Below are 21,986 nucleotides of genomic sequence, written 5' to 3'. Positions count from 1 at the left end.
CAGCTCATCCCTCCCTCCCTACAACGGAGCCCCCCGCCCCCGTGTCCCCAGCAGAGGAGCAGCTCCACCTGCTCCTACGCAAAACAGCAAACAGCCTCCACCCGGTGCCCGGAGGTATTAGTGAGAAAGCCCCCCCTCTGCCTCATGACAGGGGGCAGGACCACCCGCTGGGCTTTAGGCTGTGGCGTCTCACAGACCAGGAACTAGAGCTGGCTCTGTGCCCCTGGCAGGATTACTGAACCTCTCTGAGCCCCAGAGTCACCATCTACACAATGGGAATGATGATAATATCTACCTCAGAGGTTGTTGCAAGGACTGAAAGAGAAAACACTTGATAAGCAGAAGAGCTGGGAGTTCCCATCACAGCTCAGCGGTAACAAACCAAACTAGTAATCATGAGGACACAGGTTCAATCCCTGGCCTCACTCAGTGGGTTAAGGATCCGGTGTTGCCATGAGCTGTGGTGTGGGTCACAGACGCATCTCAGATTCTCTATGGCTGTGTCTGTGGCCAGCAGCTACAGCTCTAATTTGACCCCTGGCACCTCCATATGGCACAGGTGCGACCCTAAAAAGCAAAAAAAAAAAAAAAAAAAAAAAAGGCAGAAGGGCTTCCTGACAATGTGAGAAATAGTTCATTATTCATGTCATTGAGTGATCTATAGTATATTTCTTCAGCACCATTAACCACCAAGCCAGTCTCTTGCGGGGAGGGTCACGCTATCTAGCCTGAGAGGCTGGGCTGACAGTGCCCCCTGGTGGACACGTCTTGAACTGCACCAGATAATTTTGACCTAACAGAGAAAGAGCATGAGTCAAAATTCAGCTTTATTTCTTCCATTTTAGGCACCAGTATTTCAGCATATACCACTTAAGAGCAATGATATACTCTTGCATAACAGTCCAACAATGAAAATCAGGAAACATAGCATCGATACAATGCCATGAGCCAGTCCACACAATCCATTCACAATTTGCAGTTAGCAGCATGGTGCTCTTTCTAGGCAACTGCTTCCCTCCAGGGTCCCAAAAGAAGTGTGACTGCTGGGTCTCTTCGGTCTCCCTTCATCTTGAACCACTTCTCAGCCTTTGTCTTCTGCGACCTTGACGCTTAGAGCTCAGGCCAGTTACCGCGCAACCTGTCCCAGCGCGCGGACGAGCCGCTGCTCCTCTCGGCTGGATTCCTGTTGCGTGTTTGTCGGGAATTTCACGGGCATCAGTTATGTCCTTCTCGGGCGTGCCATGTTTGTCCCAGCCCTGGTGGTCACTGCGCATGTGTCTGCGAGCGTGTGGGAGCCGAGCAGCGCGCCGTCACACTGCCAGTCGGGCTCCTCAGCTCGGGCTCCGTCAGAGCTCGGGGCGCTGCCGCAAAGCAAGACCCCTAGGCAGGGGCATCCTTGGACCCTGCGGTCTGGCTGCCCACGGGTGGCGGCCGGGTCGCCTTCATGGCACAGCAGTCCAGCTGCCCAGACCCCCCCCAAACCCCACTCTTTCTGCTTCACCCTTTTCTAGCTACTTTTTTTTAAAAACCGTTTTCATTCCACAGAGGACACGTCATCTGTGCTTTAACTCAAACATTTCAGCCGAAGCTCAAGTCCTCTGTGACATCCACTGCTCCCCTTTCCCTCCCCCTCTTTCAGAAGGAGCCAGTTCTCAGTTTGGTGAAAGGGGGGGGAGGGAGGGAGGGAGAGAGAGGGGGGGAGAGAGAGAGGGAGGGAGAGGGGGGAGAGAGAGGGAGGGGGAGGGGGGAGAGAGAGGGAGGGGGAGGGGGGAGAGAGAGGGAGGGGGAGGGGGGAGAGAGAGGGAGGGGGAGGGGGAGGGGGGGAGGGGGGAGAGAGACGGAGGAAGAGAGAGAGGTGGGGGGAGAGAGAGGGAGAGAGGAGGCGAGGGAGAGGTGGGGGGGGGGAGAGAGCGGGAGAGGGAGGGAGAGCGCGTGCTTCACTGCTGGGGTTGTAAGTACCATGGCGCGAGTTCTCTTTCTACAAATGGTCACTGTAAGTCCGTCTTGGAGAAACGTAGCGGCAGGACGCAGACACTGGGCTCAGTATTCTCGACCGCGTCACCACCTTCCAGCAGGCGGCCACACGAGTGGCTGTGGAGCTGACCCCTGTGGCTGGACACCTTGCTTTGCTATTACGAACCTCGCTGCGGGGCACCCCATCAAGGACTCTTCCAGGGAAAGGGGCACTTCCCGGATGTGGGGCCACTCCTGGGGCGCCACGTCCCCCGAGGGGCTGCCTCACGGGGATGGGGAGGGCCCAGGGGCCCTGAGATCTGCAGGCCGCCTGGGACCTCGGGGAGCACCTGGGCTGGGCCTTCAGTGTTTCTGGGGCTCTCAGGGTTCTGGGGCCGTGGGGAGTTCCCGCTCTGGCGCAATAGGTTGAGGGGCATGTCGGCAGTACCAGGGTGCAGGTCTGATGCCCAGCCTTGCCACAGAGGGTTGAGGGATCCGGTGCTGTGGCACAGGTCCCAGCTGCAGCTTGGATCTGAACTAACTCCATGCGCCGCAGGGCGGCCGAGGGGAGGGGAGGTTTTCAAGTGGAAACTCCTCAGGTTTCCTGAGGGCTCCCTGGGCAGAGACGCCCGTCTGTGTCTCCCAGATCCCCTGCGCCCATCAAGGCGGCCTCCACACGGGTTCTGTGGTGGCCTCATGACCCCTGCCCCTTTGGGAACGGGTGTCTGCAGGAGCCGCCCTTGTGTGCGCAGCTGTGTCCCGGCTGCGTCCCGGCGCACCCACGGCAGCCGCCACGTCGTGGCCCTTCTCTGGTTCGCACTCGAGGGCCTGATTCACTGCTCCCCCCACTCACGGTGCAGCAGCGAGCCTGCTGAGAAGCCGCAGCTCTGGGTCGCCCTCGCAGAGGTTCCGACTGAGTGGACGGGGCCGGGGAGCCTGGGCGTGTGCAGCTTGGAGAGTTCTGCTGGGGACTCTGCCGGAGCAGCTCCGACCCCCTCGCTGCTCCCTGCCTCTGCGTCTGCCTCTCCCTCCATCAGGCTGGACGGGCAGGAAGTCGCTTGTTTTTCCCAAAGTTGTTCTCTGCACGCTCCTCTGCAGGAGAACCCGCGGGAACCACGCAGCCACGCGGGGGTTGCGTGGAGTGGGGTGTCTCGCGATGCGGGGGGCTGTGCCAGGGCAGGTGCACGGGTCGCACCCCACTGGGCTGTCCCGGCTCAGGCCTCTGCCACCCTGACCCGCTTGGTTCCGATCCACGGGGTGGACCTCTGGTTTTTGACAGTCCCCAGACGGGCCGTCTGTGCGAACACCGCCCTCTCCGACCCCCCCTGCGGCCTTGCAAAGACCTCAGACAGACAGACAGACGGACAGACAGACGTGAGTGACCACTGCGTACAAACAGAACGCCGCTTTATTAGCAGTTAGTGCGAGGTGGTACATGAGCGGAGGAAGGTTCCCACTTTGAGCTCAACCCCAAACGGCTGGTTTAAGGGGCCTGGCAGGCGAGCAGGTAGCACCTCCCCACCCCTCCCCTGCGTACCCACCCTCTGAGGTCAGCCCTCTCCTCTCCCCCGAGACGACCTGGACTTCATGCACAAGCTACCAAGGAGCCCTCTTGCTGCTCAGAAACCGGCACAGTCAGACCCCCCAGCCCGCACTCAGAGTGGGAGGGAGGGACTGGCGAGGAGGAAACACAGCTGCGTCTCCCCTGGCCTTCACCTCGGACCCCACCCCAGCCCACACCTGCCCCCTGGGTGCAGCTCAGGCAGCCGGGGCCGGGGACAGGGACCTCAGCCTTACGCAGCTGGAGCTACCCGCCTCCCTCTCTGCCGCCTGGGCATCTGCCGTAGCCCCGGCCACTCGCTGTCTCGGTGGGCATCAAAGAGGCCGCTAGGCGCCTGCGTGTCCTGGGATGCGATTCATGTCTCCTGCCTCCAGCCCAGCGCTCTGCTCACACCACAGCCGGGAGGGCAGCCTGCGTGCGGGGCAGCCCGGGGCGGGCCCGGCTCCCGAGCACAGACCACGGGCCCCACCGCAGAGACAGGGGGAGGGGCTGCTTGGTGCCCAGTGGCCATCACAGGACCCAGGAGGGCACCACGTGATGCAGCCGCCACCCCCCGGAGCTGCCTCTTCCCAGACCCATCTGCGCTGCTGGGCGCTCGGCCGACCTGGCACGTGGTACGAGTGACAGCAGAGGGCATCTTGGGTGGGGCGGACGTTCTCAAGCCCGCACAGAAGGTGACAGCCCCCACAGCCCAGCCTGGGGTGGGAGGGACGCTCCGCGACACCACCCAGAAACTGGACGATCCAGGACGCGGGTCTGTAAGCCAGCAGCTGCCAGCCTCTGAAATCGCTTTGTCATTTAAAAAACCACAGTGAGCAGATGGGAAAGTCGGGCTTCAAAGCGACCTTAGGAAACAGGCCCGAGGGCACCGCGTGTACCTCTGCTAGTTCCTGATGCCAACGCCAGGAGGGAGTTACCGGGGAAAGAGGAGCATGGACCGAATGGCGGGGGTTGGGGACACCTCTGTTGTCTCGGGTGTGACCTTGGCCCAGGGCCAGAGCGCGTCCTCACGCTTAGGAGACGCAGGCGGAGGCGTCTGGGGTGGAGTCGCGGGATAGACCTGCAGCTTCCCAACTCGTTTGGGAAAGATACTCTGGTCCCGAGAGGGACAGGGTCAGAGGGACTGCGGGACAGAGGGAGGTTTTTAAAAACGGGGCGAGTGTGGGCTTTGAAGTCCAAGTGGAGGAGGAGGGGATTCCCTAGCAAAGTCCTGGTACAGACTGAACTGTACCTGCTCCCATCCAGCCCGTGGGGCGGCCCTGGCGGGGAGCCTCAGTCTCTGGGGGTCTGCCCCGTTTTCTTCGACAGGGGACAGACCTCTGGCCCCCCGCTGGCACCGGGGCACTGGCTGTTCCTACTCAGGGACGTGGCAGAGACGCGTCTTTGAACCTCTGCCTCTTCCTCCACGCGCCAGCTGCCCCCACCGTGGGCAGCGCTGGAGCCCCAAGTGACAGACGGCAGCACGCGATGCCCCCACCAGCGCCGGCCCTGGGCAGAGGCACGGTTGGGTCATGGATGCAACTTCAGCTCGTGCCCTCTTTCTCATTCAGACAGTGACTTGGTGACAGGGAAGCCGCTGGGGCTGCGCTGCACTGCGCTCCGCTCTCCGCCGGGGCTGAGGGGCTGTGTGCTCACAGCGGAGGGCACCCCCGCCCCACCGCTCACCCCCGTGGGCAGTGGGTCCTCTAGAGGTTTGTTAGCAGGAAGGGAAAAAGGGGCAGGGACAAGACAGACCGGGGACACGTGACAGGCCGAGTCCCGGGATCCTGGAAGGGCCTGGATAAAACCTCCACTGTTTCCTCTGCTCCCTGAGGGCCGCGAACCTGCCTGTCCCCTCGTCAGGCCAGGGGCTGGGGACGCGGGCCCGCCTGCCCGCCCATCGAGCAGGGCACCGGCAGCCGGAGGAGGCCTGTGAGCCCCCGATGCGGGCGGGCGGCCGCGCCCCGGCACTGCGGGGCAACTGCTGCTGGGGGCGCTTCTTGGGACGATGGCAGCACACGCAGGCCCCGACCTCTCCCTTCTTCCCTCCCCCGGAGAACCTGGTGCCTCAGCCGGACACGGGCTCCCGCGCTGGGGAAGGCGCTTTGGGGGCAGCAGGCCCGAGATACAGATGCAGGTGTGGACTGGAGAAGGCTCGAAGGCACCCTGGCTGGGAAGGAGTGGTTTGTCCCCACATCCTGGAATGACCACCAGTTACAGAGGCAGGGACAGGGACCTGGCACAGAGGAGGGCCCAGGATGGGCTCAGAGACAGTGTGGCATTGGGAGAAGAGCCCTGGGCTCGGACTCCAGTGCCTCTGGTCATTGCTCGGCCCTGCTGGTGACCAGGTCTGTGACATCAGCCCAGGAGGCCACCTCCCCTTCTGGACCTGGGCTCACACCTGCTAAGCACCCTCACCCCACATGCTCGAGGCTCCTGAGTTGGCCCAGGCTCTCCAGAAGGGCTGTCCCAGGAGAACTGAACTGGCAGCGGGAGGGCCGGGGAGGACCCCCAGCCCCCCAGCCGGAGTCGCTTCACATTGTCAAAGGGGGAGGGGCAGGACTCCCCCCCTCCACCGAGGAAGCCCAGAGACCCCCTTGTTGGCAGGGGCCCGAGACAGCGCTCTGGGTCCCAGGGGCCTCCCGGGACGGCTCCCAACTAGCACCGTGGGGGGGGACAGGCCTGCCTCTGGCGCCAGGGTCTCCTACCCCAGCTCGGCTGTTTGCTCTGGCCACTGCACTTCCGGAAGCCAGTTCCCGGACAGGGGGGGTCTTCCCTCTGCATCTCACCAGCCCCGTCCGCCGAGCGTGGCCCGGGCCGGCCCCAGCCCTTGACCTCAGCAGGGGCACTTCCATCCTGTGTCCTGGAGGCCCCGACGCGTGAAGACACGCCCTCCCCCCAACCCGTTCTCGGCACTGAGATACGACAGCCTTTGGGACTGGGGCTTGCCACTGCTTTGTACAACTTAATTAAAAACAAACCCAACCAAAAAAAATATAATATAATATATATATATATACACGTTATATGTATATATGTAACACAGTGCGACCCCAGCACCCAGGGTATAAACTCTGGCACCAAAAAAAAAAATAGTCAGATCCTTTAGCGTCTTAGTACTGGGGAGGTTAAGGGCCACAGGAGGCTGAGGCCCCGCAGGGCGGGGGTCGCCCCAAGCCCGCCCGGCGCCTGCCAGCGCGGGGCCGGGCAGAGGGGCACGTCTGCACAGGGGGGTGCGGGGGGCAGACTCCCGCCACCTCAGCCTTTCACCACAGGAGAGACACCACGCCTGTCAGTCCCGTCCCTGGGAGAGGGGGCTGGCTCTTGGGCTCCGCGTGGCCTGGCAGTGCCCCGGGCCCTGGAGGAGGCCGAGGACGGGGTGGAGATGCCCGCAACCCGTTCTCTCCCCGGGACAGAAGGCGAGAGGCCACCCCGCCTGGTTGGGCAGGGTCCCCGTGCTCGGAGCCGGCTGCGCCCGTCCAGGCGAGGGGCTGCCGCCGCCGGATGCCCAGCGGGGACCGCTGAAGAGCCTGGCTCGAGACCTCCGGGAAGCGGCCCGTCTCCCCCGGGGTTGGCAGAAGGCCCCGCGGGGCCCCTCCTGCCTCCCGTCTGGAGGGCCGGGAACACGCAGCAGCTGATGCCAGCGCGTGGGCGCCGGGCCGCGGGCCGAGCGAGCGTCTGGCGGCCCCTTCCAGTGGGCAGCGGCCTCCCCTTCGGAGACGCAGCGGAGGGACCCCTGGGGCGGCGCGGGCCTGCGGCCACAGACCCGGCGGCTGCGCGGCCGCTCGCGGGGCTGGGTGCGGCCGAGGGCTGCTCCCAGCCCCGGCTCCGCAGGTGCGTCGGGCTCGGCGTGGGGCGGGCGGGCCCTGGCGTCACAGTCGGTCTGGCGGGGCGGCCGCGGCTACCTGGTGTTCTGGAGCTCCTCCCGCAGCCAGGTGGGCAGCGTCTGGCCCATCTTGTAGAGCAGCTTGGAAAGCTCGATGTTGTGGTCCCGGTAATAGTCCCTCAGGAAGGCGCGGGACTGCAACGGGAAGCGGGGCTCAGGGCGGGCCGCGGGCGGGCGGCCCTCCTCCTCCAAGCCCGCAGCCTCCGCCACTAGCGTCACGCACGGGCTGCTGCCACACGGAAGCCCTCCAGAGAAAACATGTAAGAGGAGCAAAACCATAGCGCCCACAGGGTCAAAAATCTTGTGATAGGAGAAAAGAGAGCATTCGTCAAAACCAGGGGCCGCACGCAAAGGGGGGCACGTAGCAGCCTCCCTACGGCACCCGGGAAACGCAACCGGCGCAACGCCCTGGGCGCAGGCGGTGACACCGCAGGACTTCCAGGAGAGAGCACGGGTCTACAGCCTCTGACGGAGATCACAGGAGGGCTTTCTGACGCCTTTCTCCCAAGGCAAAAGAAGTAAAAGCAAAAATAAGAGATCCTGTCGTGGCTCCAAGGAAACAAATCGGACCAGCGTCCACGAGGACACAGGCTTGATCCCTGGCGCACTCGGTTGGGGATCCAGCATTGCTGTGAGCTGTGGTGTAGGCCAGCAGCTACAGCCCCAGTTCAACCCCTACCCTGGGAGCGTCCAATGCCTCGGGTGTGGCCCTAAAAGGTGGTAAAATAAAATAAATGGGATCAAACTGCAAAGCTTCTGCAGAGCAAAGAAAACCATCAACAAAATGGACAGACAGGTACTGAATGAGAGAAGATACTTGCAACGGATGCAACCAACAGGAAGCTGCTTTCCAAAACATATGAACCCAGTATCAAAAACACAACCCAATCAGAGTTCCCGTTGTGGCGCCGTGGTCAACGAAGCTGACTAGGAACCATGAGGTTGCGGGTTCAGTCCCTGGCCTCGCTCAGTGGGTGAAGGATCCTGTGTGGCTGTGGCTGTGGGGTAGGCCGGCGGCCACAGCTCCGATTCAACCCCTAGCTTGGGAACCTCCATATGCTGTGGGCGCGGCCCTAAAAAGACAAAAAACAAAAAACAAAACCCACAACCCAATCAAAAAATGGGCAGAAGATCTAAACAGACATTTTTCCAAAGAAGGCCTACCTGGAAAAGACGACCCTTGGATCATGTCCTAAACGACGCTCCACATAGAATAGGAGCTTCTGGCCTTCTCTCATAAAAGCAAAGCAACTACAACCAACTGCCGCATAAGCTTCAACACAATGGACTGGAAACTGTCATGAAAGACATCCCACTTGAGAGGACAGAGAGGAGGCCGTGTTGAGAAGTGGGGAGAGGCAATTACGCCCTATAGGCAACACCATACCCGCCGGGTGGGCAGCCCGCAGACTGGAAAGAAACTGTGTCACAGAGGCTCCACCACAGGAGAGAGAGCTCTGAGCCCCACCTCAGGTCCCCACGCCTGGGGATCTGGCACTGGGGAAGAGGAGCCCCCAGAGCATCTGGCACTGAAGGCCAGTGGGGCTTGTGCACAGGAGCTCCAGGGGACTGGGGGAAACGGAGACCCCACTCTTGAAAGGTGCACACAGACTTTCCTGTGCCCTGGGTCCCAGGGCAATGAAGAGACTCCACAGGAATCTGGCTTGGACCTGACTGCAGCTCTTGCAGGATCTCCTGGGAAAATGGGGGGTGAATGGGGCTTGTTGTGGGGGTGGAAGGACATTGGAGGCAAAGCTCTCGGGAATATTCATCAGTGTTTCTCTGGAGGTGGCCGTTCTGGGAAAATCCGGCCCCATCCATCAGCACTGAGAAGCCCCAGGCCGAACAGTAATCCAGGTGGGAACACAGCCCCACCCATCAGCAAACAGCCTGCCGCAAGACTCTGCAGGCACAGAGCCGCCTCCAATCTCACCCAGAGACAAAGCCCCACCCACTGGAGGACTAAGAATCACCTCCACCCACCAGTGGGCAGACACCAGTCCCTCCCATCAGGAAGCCTACAGCAAACCACTGTATCCACTGCAGCCCAAGGGGCAGACATCAGAAGCAAGAGAGGCTTCAACCCTCCTGTCTGCAAAAAGGAGACCACACCAAAAATCTACACAAAATGAAAAGGCAGAGAATGACGACCCAGATAAAGCGACAAGAAAAAACCCCAGAAAAACAGCTCAGTGATGGGGAGATGACCAGCCTCCACGAAGACAACTAGATGAATGATAATAAAGGTGATTCAAGATCTGGGAAGTAAACTGGAGCCAGAGACTGATAAATTGCAAGAAACACTGAACAAAGAATTAGAAGACTTAGAGAGTAAACAAGCAGAGATGTGAAAGACGACAACTGAAATAGAGCAACTCACTGGAAAGAGCCGACAGCAGACAGCAGGAAGCGGAAGAACGAATAAGCGAAGTGAAAGACAGACTGGAGGAATCACTGATGCAGAACAGGAAGGAGAAAAAAGACTGAAAAGGAGCAGACCATCTAAAGGGATTCTGGATCAACACTAAACACACCACTCTCCACGATGCAGGGGGGCCAGAGGGAGACAAGAGCAAAAAAGGGCCAGAGAAAATATCTGAAGAGCTAATAGCTGCTAACTCCCTAACGTGGGAAAGGCCCTGCTCACTCAAATCCAGGAGGCCCGAGGACCATATGAAATAAACCCCAAGAGGAACACCCCGAGACACATACGTTAATCAAACGGACCAAAATGAAAGACAGAAAAATCTGGAAAGCAGCTAAGGAAAAGAAACAAATAACAGACAAGAGAACCACAACAGGGTTATCAGCTGATTTTTCAGCAGAAACCCTGCAGGCCAGAAGGGAGCGGCCTGATATACTTAACATGATGAAAGGAAAAAACCTCCAACCAAGGCTACTCTCCCCAGCAGGGCTCTCATTCAGATCTGCAGGAGAAATCAAAAGCTTTACAGACAAGCAAAAGAGCCAAGAGGATTCAGCACCACTAAACCAACTTTACAACAAATACTAAAGGAACTTCTCTAGGCAGAAAAGAAACGGCCACAACTCAAAACAAAAATACCGCAAATGACAAGGCTGACCAGTAAAGGCATGTATACAGTAAAGGCAGGAAGTCCCCCCCACACAGATATGCCACCAAAACCAGAAACTGTGAGAAGAGGAGGGTACAAGTGCGGGACACTGGAGATGCACCTGCAATAAGAGACCAACAACGTGAAACAATCTTGTCTATACCTAGACTCCTACATCCCAACTTCATGGAAACCGCAAATCGCAAGTCTACAGTAGATACACAAACAAGAAAAAGCAACCCAAACACAACACTAAAGATAGTCATCAAACCACCAGAGAAGACAACAAGAGAAGAAGGGAAGAAAAAAGAACAAGAAAAACAAATTCAAAACAATGAATAAAATAGCAGCAAGAACATACATATCAATAATTACCTTAAATGTCAATGGACTAAATGCCCCAACCAAAAGACACAGGCTGGCTGAAGGGATACAGAAACAAGACCCATACATACGCTGTCTTCAAGAGACCCCTTCACTTCTAGGGACACATACAAATTGAAAGTGAGAGGATGGAATACCCCATGCAAAAGGGAATCAAAAGAAAGCTGGAGTAGCAATACTCATATAGACAAAATAGACCTTAAAGAGCATTATACGAGACCAAGGAGGACATTACATAATGATGGAGAGACCAATCCAAGAAACAGATACAACTATTGTGAATACATACGCACCCAACACAGGATCACCTCAATATATAAGGCAACTGCCAACAACCTTAAAAGGGAAATTGACACTAACACAATAATAGTGGGCGACTTTAACACCCCATTACAGCAATGGAGAGATCATCCAGAGAGAAAATCAGGTCTTACACGGTGCATTACACTGGATGGACTTAAGAGGTATTTTTAGACTATTCCATCCACAAGCAGCAGAACACACCTTCCTCTCAAGTGCACACAGAACAGGCTCCAGGACAGATCACATTCTGGGCTACAAAATCAAGCCTTGGTAAATTTAAGAAAACTGAAATCATATCGAGCATCTTTTCTGGCTACAACGTTCTAGGACCGGAAATCAACAACAAGAAAAAAACTGCCAAAACCCACAAAAACGTGGAGACTAAACAACATGCTACTGAACAACCAATGGATCACTGAAGAGATCAAAGAGGAAAATACCTAGAAGCAAATGACAACAACAACGCAACACTCCAAAACCATGGGATGCAGCAAAAGCAGTTCTAAGAGGAAAGTTTAAACACTATGAGCCTACCTCGGGAAACAAGAAAAATCTCCAACAACCTAACTGTATACTTCAAGCAACAAGAGAAAGAAGAACGACAAAACCCAAAGTTGACAGAAGGAAAGAAATCATAAAGAGCAGAGCAGAAATCAATGAAATAGAAACAAAACCGCAGAAAAGATGAATGAAACTCAAAGCTGGTTCTTTGAAAAGATCAACAAAATCAATAAGCCCTCAGCCAGAGTCACCAAGAAAAAGAGAGAGGACTCAAATCAATAAAATTCGAATGAGAAAGGAGAAGTTACAACAGACGTCACGAAAGGATCGTGCAAAGGAAAATAAGAGAGTACTACAGGCAACTACATGCCAATAAAGTGGACAACCTAGAAGACATGGACACATTCTTAGAAAAATACAATCTTCCAAGGCGCAACCAACGTGAAATAGAGAAGATGAACAGACCAATCCCAAGTACTGAAACTGAAACTGATTAAACAACTGGCAACAGGGAGTTCCCGTCATGGCACAGTGGTGAACGAATCTGTCTAGGAACCATGAGGCTGCAGGTTCGATCCCTGGCCTTGCTCAGTGGGTTAAGGATCCGGCGTTGCCGTGAGCTGTGGTGTAGGTCACAGACTCGGCTCAGATCCTGTGTTGCTGTGGCTCTGGCGTAGGCTGGCGGCTACAGCTCCGATTCCACCCCTAACCTGGGAACCTCCATATGCCATGGGAGCAGCCATAGAAAAGGCAAAAAGACAAAAACAAACAAAAAAACCCCCAGAAAACTTGCAACAAACAAAAGTCCAGGACCACATGGCTTCACAGGCAAATTCTATCAAACATTTAGAGAAGAGCTAACACCTATCCTTCTGAAACTATTCCAAAAAATTTCAGAGGAAGGAACACTCCTGAACTCATTCTGTGAGGTCACCATCACCCTGATTCCAAAACCAGACAAAGATAGGAGAATAAAAGAAAATTACAGGCCAATATCACTGATGAACATAGATGCAAAAATCCTCAACAAAACACTGGCAAATCGAATCAGCAATTCCTTAAAAGGACTGTGCACCATGACCAAGTGGGATTTATCCCAGGGATGCAGGGATTTTTCACCATCTACAAATCAGTGTGATCCAGCACATGAACAAACTGAAGCGTAAAAACCCTATGATCCTCTCGACAGATGCACAAAAAGCTTCTGACAAAATCCAACACCCATTTCTGACTTTTAAAAGCCCTTCAGAAGGTGGGCATATAGATCCACGTAGTAAAGGCCACGTATGACAAACCTACAGCGACCATCATCCTCAGTGGCGACAGCTGGGAGAATTCCCGCTGAGATGGACCCAACGAGGAGGTCCACTCACCACTGCTTTTCAACACGGTTCTGGAAGTCTTAGCCACGACAATCAGAGAAGAAAAAGAAAGAAAAGGAATCTACACTGGAAACGAAGAAGCAAAACCATCACTGTTTGCAGATGACATCACACTGCACCTAGAAAATCCTAAAGAAGCTACCAGAAAACTGTTAGAGCTCATCCACGAATTTGGTAAAGTTGCAAGATACAAAATTAATACACAGAAATCGACGGCATTTCTCTATACCAACAATGAAAGAAAGAGAAATTACGGAAACAATCCCATTTACCATCACATCAAAAAGAACAAAATACTTAGGAATAAACCTACCTAAAGAGTCAAAAGACCTGTACTCTGAAAACTGATGACGCTGATGAAAGAAATGAAAAATGACACAAATGGATGGAAAAATATACCATGCTCTTGGACTGAAAGAGTCAATATTATCGAAATGACTATACTACCTAAGACAATCTACAGATTCAATGCAATCCCTATCAAATTACCAAGGACATTTTTCACAGAACTAGAACAAAATATTTTAGTTTGTTTGGAAGCACAAAAGACCATGAATAGCCAAGGCCATCCTGAAAGAAAAAGAAGAAAAAACAACGGAGCTGGAAGAATCAGGCTCCCTGACTTCAGACTATACTACAAAGCTACAGTCATCAAAACCATATGGTACTGACACAAAAACAAAACTAGAGATCAGCGGAACAGGAGAGAAAGGCCAGACATAAACCCACACACCTATGGTCAACTCATCTATGACAAAGGAGGCAAGAATATACAGTGGAGAAAAGACAGTCCCTTCAATAAGTGGCGCTGGGAAAACCAGACAGCCACATGGCAAAGAATGAAATTAGAACACTTCCTAACTCCACACACAAAAATAAACTCAAAATAGATTAAACACCTAAATATAAGACCAGATACTACAACATTTTTAGAGGAAAGCATAGGCTGAACACTCTGTGACATAAGCCACAGCAGTATCTTCTCAGATCCACCTCCTAGAGCAATGACAATAAAAACAAAACTAAACAAATGGGACGTAACCAAACTCAAAAGTTTTTGCACAGCAAAGGAAACCCTAAACAAAACCCACCAAATGGGAGAAAATATTTGCAAATGAGGTGACTGACAAGGGGTTAAGCTCCAAAACATACACACACCTCCGGAAGCTCAACACCAAAAAGCAAACAATCCCATCGAAAAATGGGCAGAGCGTCTAAACAGACAGTTCTCCAAAGAAGACACACAGCTGGCCAAATACACATGAAAGAAATGCTTATCACCACTAATTATTAGAGAGATGCAAATCAGAGCTACCAGGAGGTACCACCTCACACTCGCCAGAATGGCCATCATTAGTAAGTCCACAAATAACAAATGCTGGAGAGGGTGTGGAGAAAAGGCAACCCCTCCCCGGTGTTGGTGGGAATGGAAACTGGTGCAGCCACTTGGGAGAACAATATGGAGATTCCTCAAAAAACTAAAACCAGAACTACCGTATGATGCAGCAATCCCGCTCCTGGGCATCTACCTAGAGGAGACACAGCACCCCAACGCTCACAGCGGCACTCCTGACGACAGCAAAGGCCGAGAAGCCACCCGAGTGTCCATCAGCGATGGATGGACCACGAAGACGGGGTACGCACACAAGGGAATCTCTGTCAGCCCCGAAAATTCCCATCTTGGCATTCGCAGCAGCATGCAGGGCCGAGGGCCATCGCGCCAAGGGAAGCAAGGGAAAGGCAGGTTCACGTGCTGTCGCTTAACACGTGGGACCCCAGAAACAGAGCGCATCATTCCTGAAGCAGAGACAGCTTTGGAGAACAAACCCATGTTACCAAAGAGCAAAGGACGGGAGAGGGACAAATTCGGAGGGTGGAATGAGCAGACGTGCACCAGGCCACCAAAAAAGATAAGCCTTAACTTCCTGTCCCACACAGGTGGCTGGTCGCGGTATCTAATAATAACCTATAATGGAAGATAATCCGAAAATATACATCTATCTCATTGAATAACTGCCACATGCCTCAAACTATTGATCAATTATACTTCAATTTTTTTTTAAAAAAAGAGCAAAAGGTAAGGAAAAAAGGGGAACCAACACTCGAGTCACAGCGTTTGTCTTTCCCTGCACTGGCTGTGCAAATGCTGTTCTCTCCCGCAAAAATGCCTGATCCTGGAGCTCCCCTCGTGGCTCAGTATCTCTGAAGATGCGGGTTCGATCCCTGGCCCCGCTCAGAGGGTTAAGGATCTGGCACTGTGAGCTGTGGTGAAGTTGCAAGACGCAGCGCAGATCCCGCATGGCTGTGGCTGTGGTGCAGGCCGGCAGCTGCAGCTCCGATTGGACCCCTGGCCTGGGAACCTCCACATGCCGCGGGTGCGGCCCTAAAAAGACAAAAAACGGAGAAAAAAGAATGCCTTATCCTTCCACTCCGGAGGTCTAAAGGCCAGCCCATCCTTCCAGCCCCACCTCGAGACCCCCGGCTCCTTCGAAGAGCCTTCTTTACCGGTCCAGCTTCAGTGGCACGTCCTGCTTCTGACGCCCCCACAGCACCTGGGCACACACCTCCCTAAATCGAGCACTTCCTGCCGTGTGTTCTGCTCCCTGGCACATGGGCCCCGGTTCCCGCCCAGTCTAGGTGCTCCTTGAGGGCAAAGCCCACGTCTGATTCGTTCTCAAAGCCCCACAGCATCGAGCTCGTCAGCTTTGATCAGAAGGAACTACTCCCTGGACCAAATCATTTGACCCACCACATCCCGGCCCCATCCCCTCCTCCTAAGAATACCCTCCAAGGAATGCCAAGGCCACCGGGTGCTGGGTGTCAGGTAAGGAGAAGGCTTCCCCGCCCCTGCCCCTGGCATGGGACCCCCACCACTCATGCTCCTGCCACAGGCAGCAGGTCTGCACTTACATCCGGGTCCATGTCTGGGTACTTGCGGCCCTTGCTTCTGCCCAGACACTTGGTCTTTCCTCCTTCAAGCAGCTGGCACCAAAATCCTTTCTTGGGATCAAACCTGTGGAGGTGGGAAGCCTGCGGATGCGAGCTGGCCCCACCAGCCCCTTCCCACTCAAGGCCAAGCACCGGGACCTCAGGAGTGGCAGGGCCTGGACGGCCCGGGGTCCCCCCCGACCCCGCCGCCCGCCCCAGGACCGCAGAGGTGGGGTGGTGCTTGCACCTGTTCTGCCTCTGGGCTCCACTAATGGCGCCCCCGCAGAAGGCAGCCCGTGAGCTCGGAGCCCTCTCTTCTCCCGGCTGCGCGGGCTCAGTCCCTGCAGCAAATGCCAAGAGGGACGCTTCCCGCCCTCCCTCTCCCGGGAATCTTCCTGGCGCTCAAGGGCACGTTCTTTCCAACCCGAGCGCCCAGGAGCGGGGGTGGGGAGTTGAGTGGAGGACCCTTTGCTTTTTAACAAATTCACCTCTCATCAGAGAACTCTATCTACTGCTGCGTTTGAGCATGCGCATCACTGCAAAGCCTTTTTCTTTCTTTAGCACATTTCAGAAGGGACAGAGCAAGCCTGCCTTCAGGATACGGAGTCACGCTGGGCCTCGTGGGTGTTCTGGGGAGAGGAGAGCGGATGCTCTCGGGGCGGGGTGGGGACCACAGCAGCATCCGAATTCCGTCCCAGGCCGGGCACCACTCAGACGCTGGGGCGTGAGGGCAGCAGGAAAAGAGAGGGAGGGGAGAGGGAGACGGGACTCCGAAGGGGGCACAGAGCAGCTGCAGGTGCGGATGAGGGCAGCTGTCACTTCCTGGGATCAGCGGACGCCAGGCACAGAGCCACGGGCTCCCGTGCAGTGGCCCCGGGAGGCAGGAATTGTGACCTTTATGCCCAGCACATGGGGAGGAGAGTGAGGCTTGAAGGAACTCAGGCACATGTCCAAGGTCACAGAACTAAGGAAGTAACGGACCTGGGACCGTCACCCAGGCCTCGCTGCTGCCACAGCCGTACCCACGGCAGCTGCCTCTTCCTCCCTCAGAGCAAAGGCCCGCCTGCCCTTTGCCCCTTCGCCTTCCAAGGTAGGGAAGACAGAACATTCTTACGGCAAGACTTTCCTCAGAAGGTCGCTGGGGAAGGTGGCTTTACCTCCCCTCCTCTCGAGACCCCTTCCTCCAGCTGAGTGTGTGACCTGCCTGTGATACACACGAGGGGACAGGCTCTCCCCGCCCTGAGCCCCTCAACACCAGCTGGCACGCACTTACTTTGGGGGCATTCGCAGTGCACCGGCAGTGAGTTCTGAGCGATGGGGATTATTAGCCATCGACGGTACTTACGTGGTGTTTTTCATGAAACTGTAGGTAAATTATAAGCTGATGCTAAGAACCCTTGTGGGAGTTGGAGTTGCCCACTGTGGATCTAACCTACTGGACAAAGCCCTCGGAAAGTGTTTAGCCCAGACCGCAGAGCACACGTCGGGGAAGGACTGACCAGAGAACAGAGTTATCACCTCCCGTTCTCCTGAGTCAGCACCTTTACCAGCACGACTCCAGCCGTCGTTACTTTTCTGCTGGACTGCCGTCAGGGACACGCGCACTTCCTCACACGTGCGGCTCTAACTACTGTGCGGCACTCCCGCGACCACGCGAGCTGTCGGCTTTTGGGCCCCCGGGGGAGGGGAGTGCTGGGCCGCCCCGCACTTACGCCAGGGTTTTGTGGTAGTCGATCGTGTTGGTCACCCCGAGAAACTTCTGCACTGTGTCCATCACTCTGGCAGGTTCTGTGCGCAGCAGCTTGCCATCCAAGACGAGAATCTGGCATTTTGAAAAGGGAGAACGTCAGCTGAACCTACTGTTTGTCTGTTTGGTTTTGGTTTTTTTAGGGCTGCGGGTGTTCCCAGGCTGGGGGTCGAATCGGAACTGGAGCTTCAGGCCTGGACCCCAGCCACGGCAACGTGGGATCCGAGCCGCGTCTGTGACCCACACCAGCGCTCACAGCAACACCGGATCCTTAACCCACGAGCAGGGCCAGGGACTGAACCTGCGTCCTCACAGATACTAGTCTGGTTCGTTCCCACTGCGCCATGATGGGGACTCCTGCTGAACCTGTTTTTGCCCCGGTGGCAAAGAGGGCCCCAGGCTTCTGGGCCCCCAGCCATGGTTGTAAGGCTACAAGGCGGGAAGCCAGCCCTGGGCACTGCCTGCCCTCCCCCTTTGGACGGGAGGGGTCCTGGGCAGTCTCAGAGTTCAGGCTGTCACCAAAACGCTGGCTCCCCTTGCGTCCCCACCGCGCCCCTCCCCGCCTCTGCCCAGCACCCGGCCCACACGTCCCCGCTGCCTAATCCTGCCAGGGGCTGCCCTCGACCGCTCAGCGATCCGGCCCTGCCCGCCACTTCCTCCATCACTCGCCCCTGCCCCCGCCCCTGCCCCAGGGGCCTATTCCAGGGCTTTCTGGGTCCCCTTAGGGGTACAGAGCCTGTTGTGAGGGGCTAAGGGCTCGGGATGAACAAGACTGAAACCTCTGAGGACCCCAAAGATCTACCTCTTCAGTACGTCTGGCTTTGTAACGGGTAAAACGGATTCTGAGCTTCTCTGCTAAGGGCCCTAAGCTGGGGCCGGACGGCCCTCCTGAGGCCAGGGGCAGGCAGCTACCTGGTTGGCGTGAAAGGCGCCGAGCCAGCGCTCGAGGTGGGTGGCGTACCAGCCGGGGACCAGGCAGCGGTTCTGGAGGGCACGCAGCTTCAAGGACGCATCAGGCCCGGCGGTGATGACCTCGTGGAAGGTGTACCTCAGCGCTGCGGGGTCATCGTGGGCGCGCTGGTGCTGCGGGTGAGGGCAGAGAGGCCCAGCATGTCACACGGAGGACGGGGCTCCTGGGGGACGGCCACCGCGAGGCAGCCAGGAGACGCTGGGCTCGCGGCGGCTGGCTGACAGCCCAAGGCGAGCTCTCGCCACCAACCAAGTCAGCTGGCACCTTGACCCTGGACTTAGAGCGCTAGGCTCCGGGACTGAGAAATGGCCTCTGTGCTCAAGGCCCCTGTCTCTGTTTTGTTCGGGCGCCCCGACTAAGACGGGGGCTAGGGAAGGACTGGAAAGGGGAGAGCACCTGGCCTGAAGCACCTGAAACACTGCCACGGACCGCCGGCACCTGCAGAACCCCAGTCCAGAGGTCAAGAACCCGAGCACCGGGGGGGAACCCTCAGGAGCCCACCAGGATCACGCGCAGCCGGGGGGCTCCATCAGGGGGCCCAACGACCCTCCTCTTGGCCCCCTCGGAGGCCCCCTGTCCTTCCTCCCTTCCTGCATCCTCGTGGACCGTCCGGTGGCGCTCAGCCCCTCTCCGGCCTCTACTGCGGACAGAAGCAAGAACGGGGCCTTAGACTTGGAGGCCCTGGGTTAAAAGGCCAGCAGGTGGACCTGAGCTGGTCATCGGGCTGTTGCTGAACCTGGTTCTCATGTGTGAGGAGGGGACGCGCAAAGCCCCCTCCCCTCTAGAAAACCGCAGTGATGCTGCAGGGGTGGGGCGGGGCGGGGGCGGGGCGTCAGGGCAGATTGACAACGGCTTCTCCCCGAGCCGGCTTTCCCTCTGCAGCGCCCCCTCTCCGGATCAAAGCAGCCAGCCAGGCTCCGCTCAGTGCAGGAGCTGGTGTGTGTGTGCGCTCGGCAGGTCGGGGGGCTCGGCCGAGCACAGAAGAGAAGTGGCCTTTCTTGCCCCGAAGACAAAGGCCAGAGGTAGGGAAACTGCGGGTATCTGCAGCAATTCCTACCCAAACAGGAAGAGCGGGGCGGGCCTCCGGACGCGCCAGGCCCCCAGGCTCGGGAGGGAGGGTCCGAGGGAGCAGGCAGGGTCTGCACCTGCCTCCCGCCGGCCTACGGTCACAGCGAGGCCCCAGAGAGGCAGGGGGCCTTGAAAGCGTCCCGGGGAGCAGGCTCAGAGGGTGGGTGGCCAGGCCTCTCGACCAGGAAGCCCCCACCCGGGTGCTGCAGCATCCCGAAGACTGGCAGGCGGGCCGAAACCCCGAAAGGCCGGAGCCCAAGCTCTTCTGTGAGCGCGGTGGAGGGGTGCTCAGGAGACGTTCAAGAATGTTCTGGCTCCTACACAGTCAGCGGGACCTGGGAGTCACGCTCTCGCACCCGCCGCGGTCCAGGCTACGTCCGTACCTGACCAGGCCGTGCAGCCTCCATGAGGCACGGCCACTCCGTGTCCAGTCCTCCTCTGAATTCCCACCCCCCCCCCCGCCCGGCCCAGCCAGCGCCCAGTGTGAGCCCAGATCACCGGACAACCCATCCCGCTTCATCAGCGGGGACCCGGCCTCCCCTCCTGTTGGTGCCTGAATCAGAGGCGAATCCCCAGACAAAGCTGGAAACGGGAGCAGGCAACTCGGCCGGCCGTGCAGACGATGAACTCTCCGCCAGGCTGGAAGCGCAGTGGAGACGGGCCCCTGTCCCCACCCACGCCCGCACTCCTGGCGCCGGGCCGAGGTCTGGCCCGCGGGAGACGCGCGGGCCGGGCCGGCCGGCAGGTGTCGCCGCGGGGCCGGGGCCCGGCTCACCTGGTACCAGGAGTAGGCGCGGTCGGCGGGGTTGATGAGGATGGTCAGGACCTTGGCCTTGGGCAGCAGGGCGGCGGCCCGCCGGGGCGCCACGTCAGAGTCGAAGTAGTTGGCGCTCTTCTCAAAGTAGAAGTCGGAGGTGGTGTTGGAGGGGATGGGGAAGAAGTCCATGTACCTGCAGGAAGCCCAGGGCGGCTCACGGGCTGGGCGCACGAGGGCGCGGCGGGGACGCAGCCCGGGGGGCGCGGCTCCCGGGGGCGTCCGGGAAGCAAGACGGCACCACCACCGCCCCGCGGCCCCCGCAAGGGTCCTAGGCGCAGGCCGCCAGGCGGTCTCCCTTCGGTGAATTCACTCCTCTCCAGGGAGAGCCCGGGGTCAGGAGGAAGCTGCAGCCCGGGAGGGAGGGCGGGCGGGCGGGCGGTGTGGGGGGTGGGCCCGGGCAGGGCCGCGGCTCCATCCCGAGCAGGATGCCGTCACTCTCACTGCCACTGGGGGGCGAGAGGGGCCGCCTCTGACTCAGGACCGCCAGCACCGTGGGGAAGGGCCCCCTGGCTGACCCCAGAGCCAGGCTGGCTCTCCACCTGCCAGGGCTCTTGCTAAGCTGTTCCTGTGGGACCGCGAGACAAGGCGGGAAGCCACCCGCCCCCACCCCGGCTCACAGGGTGAGCCTGCCAGCTTTCCAGATGGACGTGCCACAGCCGTCCAGAGTAGCTGTCACACCAGTCCCTGGAGACCACCTGTGGGCTGAGGACCCCTGGGAAAACTAAAAGACCACTCCAGACCCCCCAGAGGCAACCACTCCTGCAAGACAGAGGTATGACCTCAGGGGTCGTGGAGCCGAAGCCCATGAGGCCCACCGTAGTTAAGGGGGCAGGATTGCCACCCGTCCCGGGTCAGCGTTCCTCCAGGGGGGTCCCAGGGACCCTCTATCAGAATTGCCTGGGGCCTGTGAGGCCTCTGCACCACCAGATATAAAATTCCAAGATTTATGTTGGAAACCAGGCCGAGACAGTGCTAGCCCTCTCGTATTCCAAATTTTCTTTACAAAGCAGCATCTGGGAGCTCCCCGTGCCGATCAGTGGTAACCAACCCAACTAGTATCCGTGAGGACGTGGGTTAAAGATCTGGCGTGGCTGAGGCTGAGGCTGTGCTGTAGGCTGGCAGCTGTAGCTCTGATTCAACCTCAGATGGCTGATTCAACCTCTGGCGTGGCTGTGGCTGTGGCTAAGGCTGAGGCTGTGCCGTAGGCCGGCGGCTGTAGCTCTGATTCAACCTCTAACCTGGGAACTTCCATAGGCTGAGGGTGCGGCCCTAAAAAGTATTAAAAAAACAAAAAACAAAAAACAGCACCTGTATGTCCACAGTTCATTGCTTGTTATACCTAAATGGAGGAAGCTCTCCGAAAGAAGCTCTTTACCTAAGTTTGGAGCCAAGTCATTTGGCAGCAAGCCTGACTTACGAACCTTACTTGGCAT

General features: G+C 57.5%; 1 protein-coding gene across 4 annotated transcripts in view; it reads right to left on the bottom strand.

The window, feature by feature from the left end:
• Positions 1-6,488: 6,488 nt before the first annotated feature.
• The window catches only part of NDST1 (N-deacetylase and N-sulfotransferase 1), an 89,020-nt gene continuing 73,522 nt past the window's right edge, over positions 6,489-21,986 (bottom strand). For 2 of the 4 annotated variants that reach the window (XM_021085025.2, XM_021085023.2), the window contains exons 11-15: positions 20,512-20,686; positions 18,611-18,781; positions 17,664-17,773; positions 15,934-16,036; positions 6,489-7,514 (exon numbers count right to left, since the gene is read on the bottom strand). In XM_021085025.2, the coding sequence (XP_020940684.1) occupies positions 7,395-7,514; positions 15,934-16,036; positions 17,664-17,773; positions 18,611-18,781; positions 20,512-20,686 (679 nt within the window). In that variant the 3' untranslated portion in view covers positions 6,489-7,394. Of the gene's footprint in view, positions 7,515-15,933; positions 16,037-17,663; positions 17,774-18,610; positions 18,782-20,511; positions 20,687-21,986 lie in introns of those variants that run through there. The other 2 variants (XM_085015089.1, XR_014839152.1) reach the window with 2 other exon arrangements.

The sequence above is a fragment of the Sus scrofa genome, chromosome 2 (genome assembly GCF_054392235.1).
Source record: "Sus scrofa isolate SSC_HxYL_T2T_F1_AM1 chromosome 2, Sscrofa_HxYL_maternal_Yorkshire_Landrace_v2.0, whole genome shotgun sequence".
Lineage (NCBI taxonomy): Eukaryota > Metazoa > Chordata > Mammalia > Artiodactyla > Suidae > Sus > Sus scrofa.
This window is presented reverse-complemented; position numbering and strand designations above follow the sequence as displayed.